The sequence below is a fragment of the Solanum tuberosum genome, unplaced genomic scaffold (assembly GCF_000226075.1).
Source record: "Solanum tuberosum cultivar DM 1-3 516 R44 unplaced genomic scaffold, SolTub_3.0 scf00491, whole genome shotgun sequence".
Taxonomy (NCBI): domain Eukaryota; kingdom Viridiplantae; phylum Streptophyta; class Magnoliopsida; order Solanales; family Solanaceae; genus Solanum; species Solanum tuberosum.
In genome coordinates this window covers 203,724-215,625 of record NW_006239416.1, presented here as the reverse complement: position 1 = coordinate 215,625, position 11,902 = coordinate 203,724, and the positions used below count along the sequence as shown (strand labels likewise).

The window sequence follows — 11,902 nt, the reverse complement described above, 5'->3', positions numbered from 1 at the left end:
TAGCGAGATAAAGAAACAACTTAAAAAATGGGTTAAAAAGATTTAATTTAATGAATAGTTCCGTTAATATAAACCTAAGCTATTTGTATAAAAAATGGATAAAGACCAAACCTGATAAGTTTTTGAATATTTAAAGGAGTAAAACCGGTAAGCTAGCGTTTGGTCATAGATTTCCAAATATTCTTGGCAAATATTATTTGGGTGAAATTTCACTATGTGTTTAGCCATAGTATTTGAGAAATATATTTCACTTTTTTAGAAAAATATGATTTATACCCAAAAGTTTTTAAAACTATCAAAACTAACCATAAGTTTGTATTACAAGTCAGTTGGATCTTCGTTGCAACAAATAACAAGTCGTGTCCATGACACTGAAGCAATGTGGTAGTTTGGAGTGAGTGCAACAAACATCATTCCATATATCATGAAGTAGAAAAAACATATGACTTTGTTACCCTGAGCCGATTGTTCATCATTTTCATCAACAACCATATCACCACTTTCATATTCACTGAATATTTAATCACTACTTTGGTGTTCACGTAAAAAAATATGTAATGCAATGCAAACAACTACTATAGAGGGTGTTTTTGTAAAAGATAAAAATTTGGTGTAAAATTTAATTTTCAAAAGATCCCAAATAATGAGATTTGGCCCAAATACTAGAAAAAACTAGTATTTGGGAATTTGGGATATTTGCCAAATAATGACAAATTGCATGGACAAACACTATTTGCTAAATTTTTTCCTAAATATTATTTGGGAAATCTATGGCCAAACGGGCTATATAGTTATGAGATCAAAACTGATAAATTTTTGAATACTTAAAAGACTAAAATCGATAAGTGTAAAATTGATAAGTTTTTAAATAGTTAAAAGTCTAAATCCGATAAAAGTAGTTATTTGACATTTATTTTACTTTATTTAATTAAATTACCACCAAAATGAAAGAGGAAGCAGACAAATTTTCAAAATTTCAAATTATTCCTCAACCTCAAATCAATTACACTTCACTTTAAGTTCACAACTATCCTGCACCGTTGATTGGTTTGCAAATCCAACGGCTACAATCCACGATCCGCGTCAGTCCATCTAAACCAATAAGAACTTTCTACCGAACCACTATATAAACGAACCCCTCCCTTAATTCTCTTCACCAAATTCATCTTCATCTTCTCCTAAATTATCCTTTCTCACTTTCTCTAGCTTTGCAAACAATGGCACCAAAGGCCGAGAAGAAACCAGCGGAGAAGAAGCCAGCCGCAGAGAAGGCACCAGCAGAGAAGAAGCCAAAAGCAGGCAAGAAGCTGCCCAAGGATGGCGCAGCAGCTGCAGGAGACAAGAAGAAAAAGAGGGTAAAGAAGTCCGTGGAAACCTACAAGATCTACATTTTTAAAGTGCTGAAACAGGTTCACCCTGACATTGGTATCTCTAGCAAGGCTATGGGTATTATGAACAGCTTTATCAATGACATTTTTGAGAAACTTGCCCAAGAATCTTCTCGTCTTGCTCGCTATAACAAGAAGCCTACTATTACTTCTCGGGAGATCCAGACTGCTGTCAGATTGGTGCTCCCTGGTGAATTGGCTAAGCATGCTGTATCCGAGGGTACAAAGGCTGTTACCAAATTTACCAGCTCTTAATCAGTTTTAGGGTTGTTTTATCTATTGTCTTGATTAGGGGGTTGTGTTTTATCTATCGTCTTGATTAGGGTTTGTAGATGTAAAAAATGTGCCATTAGGGTTTCTATTGAACATTATGACAGCTATTCATAGCTATTCCTTGAATGAAGAATTTTTAATTTTCTCTGTTAAATTTCTTATTAATTTGCTTGGTGTGTTGTTGTTGTTAATTTCCTTGTTAAGTTCCAACTCTATTGTCTGATGATTCTCCAATGCTGCTGTTCTATGCTTACTGAGCTGGCTGTTCAATCTCTACATGTTGCTTGACCGAGAGAATTGACCCTTTTCCTACAGCATTAACATCCCTTTGGTGACTCTGGTGTCTGTTGGCTCTTCAATTACTGAAATGTTTCTACTTTCTTTTCCAATTTCTTGGGCACTAAAATTCAGTCACAAAAGTGTGGTTTTAGTAGCTTCTAATATTTTCATTTTCATTTGTTCTAATTAATTGCCATGATTATACAAGGAGACTTTTTTGTTTTGGTTGTTTGTGTTATATGCATATTATCCTTTGTTTCTAAAGTCCTTGGTGTCCAACTGGGAGAGACTGATGGACTAGTACTTTATGGTTGCTGGTTTAGTTGAACACATTAGCTTGCTGGTGAACTAGTACTAGGTCTTGTTGAAGTGCAAAATCCTATTATGTTCACCAAGAATGATAATTTGATGACACATACTCTTTGTAAGTGCAAAATCCATCATTGGAACTTGGAAGACACGAAGAGTATTTACATACAGACGTATTGATCCCGGAATCATAAAGAACCTTGCATTTGTTTTTCCCAGAAACTCAAAAACAGTTATCAGAGGTTCAAACTAGATAATATAATTTTTGATTAGTCCTTCAATCTGACATAACTGGATTAGCTAGTACTGTTAATTTCGCTGGTTTGATTTCCAAACCCTTGTACAGTTTGGTCATGAATTCTAGTTTTCCTATTAGAGAACTAGACTGAGAATTTACTTTTGTCTGGTCTGCTTAGAGATTTCCGTATGAGAAGTTCTACATGGTTCAGTCAATCTAAGTGTGTCCAGGATTAAAACCAAATTTACTTGGTTAGGATGTGACTTGATAGGTGATGTAAATATTTTTGTGTATTTGTTTATGTGAACACATTTTGCTTAGTGGTTGCTCAGTCTTCTGTTTATTCAGAAAATGTGTTTGGGATTCAAGGATGAATAACATTTGTCAAGGTAATTAATATAAAGAATTGATAAAGGATGAGCATTTCGAGATTTTAGTTTTATTTTTACCTACTATCATGAATGTCTATGTCGATCCTCTCCCCTACTTTTATGTCACATTTGTAGAATTTTGATAGACATTTGATTGTTCAGTTTCTCTCATAATGTTTTATCTTTGGATGTGGTACTGGATGTGCACAATGTTTTTTAAGGTAAAATTAATTATTTGAACTTTGAAAGAGGGATAAGGTCTTCTAATATCAATTATGTGTGATGTTTATTAAATATTGTGTTGTTTGTGTACTTTCCAAAAGATAAATAGATTCTCTGTTTGTGTGTGTAGACACTGAAATTGATTAGGTAATTGTTTCAGGAGTACTTTGTTACTGTTTTGGTAGGGAGTTGCAGCTTTTATGGTGAATATATATCTTGGGACAGCAAGTAAGAGATTCATCATTCGCACCTCCCTTTAGTTGCTGTTATTAGCTATTACTGAGCTTGCCCACATTGCCTTAAACAGTTCTTGGCCTTCTTTTCTCAGACTATTTTAACTTAGTGTTGGAGACATTTCCATAAGGGTTGCTGTTAGATCTATAGGGAAGTACATGACACTGTTATAGTCTTCTTTCTATCCTTATTTTGAATGTCTTTAGTACCCATATCTCTCATTGTTCATTATCTTAGCATATGCTTTTTTTCTCAATACCTATGTTTCTATTTTCTTTTCTTGCATCACCTACCATTTTTATTCTTTATCCATTTTGTCCAACCAAATTATACCTATTAAGATGTGTCATTATTGAAATATTATGAAGTTGTAATACACTCTAAGAATTTGATATTTTGGGTCGTGATGGTTTTATACCAGCCTGTACTAGGAAGCTATGTTACTCGGACCCTCCAAAAATGCCGTCGTTGCGTGTTGGATCCTTCAAAATACATAGCTTTTGGAGGATCCGGCACACACCTAGCGGTATTTTTGAAGAGTCCAAGCAAACATAGCTAGGAAGCATGTACCAAACTATTATGGCATATGAAGATGAATTATGGAAAGTCCATGCCATTGTGGGGGGGACCGCCATTGTACCAGATCTGCGATAACAATGAGAATTTTTTGTGTAATTATCTCCTGTTTTTCTTCATTTATGTTGTAACAAATAATATAGTGCATCTATCTTACACATGTTTTCCTTTTATCTTTCTAGTAGGAATCCTTGTGGCCTTATTTATACTAAAGAATGGGATCTAAATAACATGTTTGAAGGGTGGGTTTTTCATTCAGCAAGGACCTGAAAATTTTCTGTTGTAAAAAAAAATTATTTGTAGAAAATAAAGATAATGGTCACTAGAGACATAGGAAAAAAGAACAAAATGGATCGAAGTGTGAGATTTATATGTTTGTGTAGACTAGAAATAAGTTTAAGATTTGGACAAAACTCTATTAGAGAAGTCCTAATTTGCCTTAAAAAGACAGATTCTCTACTATTGGAATAAAATGGATGTCAATAAAGTGTAAAGTTTAGGAGGCTGTAGTGTCTCTTAGCCTTTTTTCTTTCTTGATTAATGGCTGAATGTGATGAAATCTAGCTTTGAAGACATGCAAGTCCATGTCCTCTCTCATTCCCTTTTTCATTATATATGTCCGACTTCTTTTGCCGATGCATTAAAATGAAGGATATAAAGTTAAAGTAGAGGTATTTTCCTCTTTAAGCTGAAAATCAGTCTTAGTAGCAGAATGGAGAAAAATATTTGGAGTATGATTGAGGTGGGCATAAAAGTTTTTTAGATTAATGGAAGTTTGAGTTTTTGAAGATCCTAATCTTATCCTAGGCAGAAATAAGAATATTAGAAGTAGGTGAAGCCAGGCTGACATCCTATTGTGGATGTTATCTTGTTCATTTGGATTTTTTGCTCCTTCTAGTATTGTCTGTCAAAGTGGTTACATATGTTCATTATTTGTACATATAAGGAGAAAACAAGGAGAAAATGATCATCAATGTATTGGGCTGCTTTAGTTGACAGTTACAGTCTGTAATGTATGTGAAAAGGTGACGTATTTGGTCCAAAGCTCTAAATAGAGCAGAATTTTCAAAAAAAGGTGTTAAAGTTAACATTTTTGTCCATGAACTCACGTGCCAACACTTAAGTCGGTTTATGGCTGCGACAATGAGACAGACAGTCAAGCACGAACGGACGGAGCAACAATGACAATGGCCTTTGAGACAAAGGCATCAAAATAGGTACTTCCCGATGAGTATTTCCAGCCAACCGAATCCAGAGTGACACTTCAAACCTGAAAGTTTTGGTGGATGTTTCCATTAAGATGGTCTTTGGGAAGGTAAGAGGGATGAGAAGATACAAATAGGAGGTCCCCGATGGGAAATTTTCTGGTGATTTTGCTGCTGCTGATTTCTCGGCCAAAAAGCCCTTTTTGCTTTTCCAGTGATGAAGATTGTAGGTTTCCCCAGATGATTTACTGGTAGTTCTTGGATTTCGATGTGTTTTTCAGCATGGGGTTACTGGTGGTGGAAAGGGAGGTTTGTTTCAGATAGAAGGGTAGTAGTAGATGGAGGTAGAAGACGAGAAGGGGGGGGGGGTGAAGGTTGCCAGTTGATTATTGGTGTTTTTTTCGTGGAGGAAGGTACTGGTGATTAAGGTGGCCAGTGAGCGTGGTTGTTTTGGGTGATGGTGAGGTTGCTTACAGGTTGTTGCCAAGCACACATGAAAATTTTGTTAGATTTAACGGCCCTTTTACAAATTCTATCAGATTTATGGTTTCAAACCAAACTTGTTACCTTTCCATATACAGTAAGGACTATATTTGTCAAGGAGATACATCAAGGACCATTTTGATCATTTTCTTGATAACAGGCTATGGCTGCTTATGTCGTGTGGGTCTTTTAAGTGAGAAGTTAATCTGCCTTCGGCTTTGGTACCACGCCTTCTTAGGTTAGCTTATGAAACAAGGAGGAGAACTCTTGTAGTGCAGGATTAGAAAACTGAAGATTAAGAAGAGAAGGTAAAGCATTACAATTACGTACATGATACCTTGTTGGTTAAATAATACCACCTTCTGTCCCTTGTCTTGACTTGACCGTTGGTGCTGTCTATAGTAGAGATTAAGAAAAAGAAGTGTGAATGGGTTGTTGTATATGATGTTCTTGTAGTTGTATTAAAATAATTGGTATTGTGAAAGAAGTATGAATATGTGATATTGCACTCAGAATCATGCGAATGAGTTTTTTTTTTTTCTTTTTTGAGAAAGGTAAAGTTTTAAATGGTCACCCTACAAAAAAAGAAGAGAGTTTTGTATTATAATATAAAGATTGTAAAGATTTTTGTTTATGTATGTCAAGCTTTTGCGACAGGTCAAAGTTGACAGCAGGTCTAATAAAATAGAAGAGAGTTTAATGCAAGATTAGCTTTTAAGTTCTGGAATGTTTTTCAGAAGCATTCTTGTGGAGTTTAAATTAGTACATGACATCCTCTGGAATTGGGATATTCCTATTATTGTACAAACCCAGTTTCTATCTGCAATCTGTTACTTCAAATTCATGCAAGAACTCTGGCATAAAGAACTTACTTTTATGTTTTAGATTTCATTGCAATGACTTGATGCAGTGAATATATTTATCTATGGTTGAAGGTTCTGGAGCCGGGGTGGTGGGTTCAGAGTTCTGAATGATCAGATTGAGCAATCAGATGGGGGCTAGCAAGCAGTCTAGTTGATTGGAAGGATAATATGAAAGAAAACATATTTGAAAAAATGCTGTTTATGTAATGCCACTTGAAAACCTTCACTTAATATCATTCCAATATAAAACTTTGATTAGAGTGCTACATTTATGTTGTCTTGGCATCTGTACAGATAATATTATTTCCATGGTTATACATTGCATCAACTGCCTTCAATATGGTTACTTCTTCTGTGATTTCTTCCTCTTCTAAGGTTTAAAACTGTATAGCTACATTTACTTCAATAATATTCCACAATTCATGCTTCCAAGTCCTCTCTTTGGATATCCTCTATGAGACGGCTTGCTGACATTTTTATTTCCACAATCTCAATCTCTCCTCTTGCTTTGTGTTTTGTCATTATTTTCTAGAATCCAGATAGGGAAAGATGATCAAGCTTGGGCTTCAGGTGACACTTCAAGGAAAACTCTAAGAACAGGTTAGATCTGACACATCAAGTTGTCTTTCTCTGCAGGTTTGCTAGACTGCTTATAGTTGTGTGAAAGCAGGGAGGTTCCTTCAGTGGCAACAATATCGTTACCAAGTTACCACCACTTCTATTTCAAGCAGGAAAGCTAAGGGCATCTCCAACCCTATACTCTATTTTACTCTCTAAATATAGAGTTCTCTATTTTCTCATACAATCAACTCCAACCCAATTCTCTATTTTACTCTCTCCTCAATATTATATTATTATTTCTATTTCATTCTTATTTTCTTATTTCATAATATAAATCATTCTTCTTCTTTTTCCCCAAATAATCATTTTATATAATTTTCATGTGATATAATATTTTATTTTTTCAAATTCTTTATTTAAAATAAAATATAAAATTATATTTTATTTTAATTTTTTAAATAACATAATTGCAAGCAAATATTACATAATATTCAAATTAATGGACAATTCAAATAAAAGTGAAATCATTAATGAAATACAATTACATAAACATTACATAAATACTCAATTTTCAAGATTATTATATTACTCCCGTAAATGCTCTATTAATGCATTATGAAGTTAAACATGAGCATTTTTGTCCTTAATTTCATGTCTAGCTAAAAATTGTTCAAATAGAAGATTTTCAAATTATATTAGTGACGAAAATTGAAAAAATAAATTAACATATTATTAATTCGGGATGAAAATAGTATAGTATATATTATTTAATATATTTTTAAAAATATTATACGTATAACATTTAAAAAGAATTATGAATATTAAATGTTTAATTAATGGGATTATATGTAAAATAATATGTTCATTGCAAAATAATAGAAATAATAATAAAATAATGAAAAAGTAAAATAGAGAGTGTGAATAGTAGTTCTCCAAATTTGGAGAAATTCACATCTCTATAATCTCTATAACAGAGAGTAATATAAAGATGGGTTGGAGAGGATATTTTCTATTTTACCCTCCAAATATAGAAATGAAGGGTAAAATAGAGAGGGGTTGAAGATGGTCTTAAGAGAATAAAATATTTCTGCCATCTACTTTTGTTTCTAACTTTTTGCAGCATCTGAACCAGCCATAGATTTCTTGAAAACAGGGGGTGGGGGGCGGGGTTGCTTATTCTTCAAATACTTCTAGAAAACATATACGAATATAAGAGTAATCATTAACCTTTGAATAGTTGATGTTACCACATGGTTCTGCTTCTAGAAAACATATAAGAACCCTGTGAACATTCATCAAGTAACATAATTTGATTTAGTTAAATGCTTTGTGGAATGTGAATCAGTTTCTTGTTCGGTTTGAAACTTTGGCTGTAGCCAGCCATTACTGTGAGAGTTGGTTCCATCAAATTAATTGGACTTCATCTTTTCCTCCTTTTGGTAAGAGTGTGCTGATGGCTGTTAAATATCTATAAAGCTATTACTCACAATTTTTTTTTTTTTTTGTAATCAGTAACTTATTACTCACAAATAATTTTTGTTATCATTTTTATTTTTGCTGTGATATTGTTAGATAACTTGTACCATCTTAAAGCAACTGGTGACTATTATAATGATCTTCTCTATATCTATCTATCTATTTATCTATCTATCTATACTATCTTAAAAGCAGTAACTTCCTAACTTGTATGTTAAATTACTAAAATACCCCAACTAAAAACACTCAATTTAGTATATTTTCTATATTATATTAAAAGTAGATACATTTTCACATTGAAGGCCCGGAACTATCACATCTTTTCTTTGCAGACGATCTTTTATCATGCTTGTCAGATTCATAGCATTGGTTCGTCTTCTCCTTCTCTAGTTAACGTGTTTTACAAGTTCTGTCAATGTGATATCTATCTTTTTAAAGTAGAGAGCACTACTTTTTATAAGCAAAATGATCTATAATCCCCTTAATGTTGACTACTTTGCAACCTCGCCCTTAAACAGTTCTTGGCCTTCTTTTCTCAGACTATTTTAACTCCGTGTTGGAGACATTTCCATCAGGGTCGCTGTTAGAACTACTACCACTGCTAACACTGTCATATACTTTCTATGGATGTTTCTGTCACTAACCAGGTTACTTCTTTATCCTTCTTGGTCCTGCCACTATATTTTGCATGAAGTAAAAATATTATTAATGAAAGGACAAAATGTAGCAACAAAATTAATATGATCTATCCAAATATTATATTCATCAAAATAATTACAGTACAATACATTATGAAACGATCCATAACGTCCATCCAACCAAGATGTAAGTAAAAATTAGTTGATTTATAATTTTTATGATGCCGATTGAGGTAAGTCGACCAAACCGGCCAATTGTCTTCTGCCCAAGAGCCTTACAAATACATTTTCTACAAATACCACCCAATCATTTGTAAAAATAGGAATCTCATGGGTGCACCAAAGAAAGGGGTCTATATATGCAGGTACATTAAGTTTCAGTTGTGTTCATAAATTATTGGTTTCTATGCAGGTACATTGAGTTTTACGATGCTATGTCTGTGCCAATGGCTATTGCTTTACCTGGTCACTTGCTTTTTGGCCAACCAGTCATCGTAAAACCTTCTGAAGCGGATAAGAACCTTGTTTAGTCAACCGCATCTGGTGCTGGATCAGGGTTGGCAGGGACAAATGCTGCCTCTGAGAGAACTTTATGTAGGAAATCTTCATTTTAACATGACAGAGTTACAGCTCAGATAGGTAACAAAGCACTAGAATATTGACTTATCATGCGCATTATATAATGGTGGAGGTTTATATACACAATATTCTGCGATGCTGATGTACCTTTACTTGTAGAATATAACATGCTGAAGAACAAATTAACGTTATAGAGAAAATAAAGTTTAGGCAAACACAAACATGGGCGTATGTATCAAATATTTCACCCACATACACCCATGTATGTGTTTGCCTGAACTTTATTTCCTCTATAATACTGATCTGTTCTTCAGCATGTATAATTGACTTTCTCAATGTCCTTGCTACAGTAAGACCCATCTCTGCCAAACGTTTTATTTTCTGTTTCTAAGGGCCTGCTTGGCTTTGGTTAAAAAAAAGTAGCTTTTCAAAAATAGTTTTTAAAGAGTCAAACTTCTTTAACTTTTAAATCAAAAATGAAATGTAGGGATACCTGCTTTTAACTTCCAACTTTTTTCAAGTTGTTTTTAAAATATCCAAACACTCTCGAGAGCTGAAAACACTCTTAAGCCAAACACCCTCTAATTTTCCATTATGTCTGTTGTATTCAGATGTTTGAAGCTTTTGGGTCAGTAGAGCTTGTTCAATTACCTACAAATCCTGAAACAGGACATTGCAAAGGATTTGGATTTGTCCAAGGTAGTATTTAGTGAACTGCAATATTTCTTTTCAGTATATATTGTCTGTCATAATTTTTTTTCTTTTTGTAATGCCTTTATGTCTTGATTTGGGTTCATCTTAGTTTGCTCAACTTGAACATGCAAAGGCATCTCAAAGTTTGAATTGCAAGCTTGAGATTGTGGGTCGCACCATCAAGGTATGTCTATAGGCTGAACTTGTTAATGATATATAATTTCTGTAGATCTTGCTTCTCTGAATACTGTTGGATGACAGTATTACTGAGCCTTGACTGGCTATTTTGGTTCAATGCAGGTTTCATCCGTTGCTGAAGATGTTCGAGTACAAGATGCTGGAGCTAAAACTACTGATTTTGATGATGATGATGGAGGAGGCTTGGTGAGTTTGCTCCTAAATCATTATAGCGAAGGACCTTGCAAGACATCTTTTCCCTTAAATAGGTTAGATACTTCATAAGGTATGAGCATGATGGAGGTGGTAAAAGGTCCATCCATGTGTTTGTGTTAGACATGACTTGAGAAAAACAGTTTCAGCATTTGCTACGTTGCTGCACCATCATTGTCCTCCTCTCTCTTTTTCTCCCCTTATTTGATATTGATATTCACCAACTTGTACTTCCTTCCAATCTCTCCATGATATAGGATCATGCCAAATTTCCAATCACACAAACTTCTAACACCCAAACAGAGAAGCAATTCTATTAAATATAGCTAGTAAAAGACACAAGTATATTGTCCTAAACATTAAAAAAACACAATTAGACAAAGGCTAATCAGTCCCTCCAAACTTTGACAAACTAAAAGGATCATTTTCTATAAAATGCAAATTGAGTTTGAAACCTTGGCTGGCCCTATAAAGATTCACCTTACCCCTTGAATCCAAAACAAAGTTATCCGTCTGTCAGAGCAGTCTCTAGCAGCTTCATTGGCCTTCTTCAATGACATGGTAAACTGCACAAGTTATACATTTCAGCAAGTTGGAAATTTCCTTCAACCTCTGCATAGTTATTTCATTTGGCTCGGGGATCATTAACATATTGAACAAGCATAACATTATTCGACTCCACAATCAACTTTTTTGCATGTGGCTCTCATTTCTTGCATTGGTTCAACCCAGGCCTCAAGAACTCAAGTCTAGAAATCGCATCGTCTTGAACCTCAATATCACTCCACTAGCTACTTAAACACAATCCTTTTTCATCTCGGAAGACACCACTAAATTGTCCAGGCTGGTTCCCTTTGTGCTAATACCATAGATGCTTATTTTAATCTTAACCTGGAAAAGGGGAATCGATTTCCATAGGCAAAATGGTCTGGTGGACCCTTGAACTTGTATGTGTTTGTATTGTGAACCCTTCTACTTGTCCCTTGTCATCTGAACCCCTGAACCCATCGAAACACAACATTTTAAACACATTTTTTACTACTCAATTGTGTGTGTATCACAAACGCCTGACACATAATTTTAAAAATAATTATAAAATGACACGTATGATTATAAAATGACAC

The 11,902-nt window shown here is 34.2% G+C and overlaps 1 protein-coding gene and 1 long non-coding RNA gene across 6 annotated transcripts in view; both read left to right on the top strand.

Moving 5' to 3' along the window:
* The first annotated feature begins 1,156 nt into the window (after positions 1 to 1,156).
* On the top strand, positions 1,157 to 1,815 carry LOC102601239 (histone H2B). The gene has a single exon (XM_006364383.2). It carries the CDS (start codon positions 1,218 to 1,220, stop codon positions 1,641 to 1,643), a length of 426 nt encoding a protein of 141 aa, XP_006364445.1. The 5' UTR covers positions 1,157 to 1,217; the 3' UTR covers positions 1,644 to 1,815.
* Positions 1,816 to 3,239: 1,424 nt separating this feature from the next.
* The window catches only part of LOC102601009 (uncharacterized), a 17,152-nt gene continuing 8,489 nt past the window's right edge, over positions 3,240 to 11,902 (top strand). For 2 of the 5 annotated variants that reach the window (XR_001471966.1, XR_368689.2), the window contains exons 1-5: positions 7,890 to 9,125; positions 9,529 to 9,755; positions 10,307 to 10,394; positions 10,498 to 10,572; positions 10,689 to 10,772. This is a non-coding gene — a long non-coding RNA (uncharacterized lncRNA). Of the gene's footprint in view, positions 3,309 to 6,513; positions 7,042 to 7,889; positions 9,126 to 9,528; positions 9,756 to 10,306; positions 10,395 to 10,497; positions 10,573 to 10,688; positions 10,773 to 11,902 lie in introns of those variants that run through there. The other 3 variants (XR_001471969.1, XR_001471968.1, XR_001471967.1) reach the window with 3 other exon arrangements.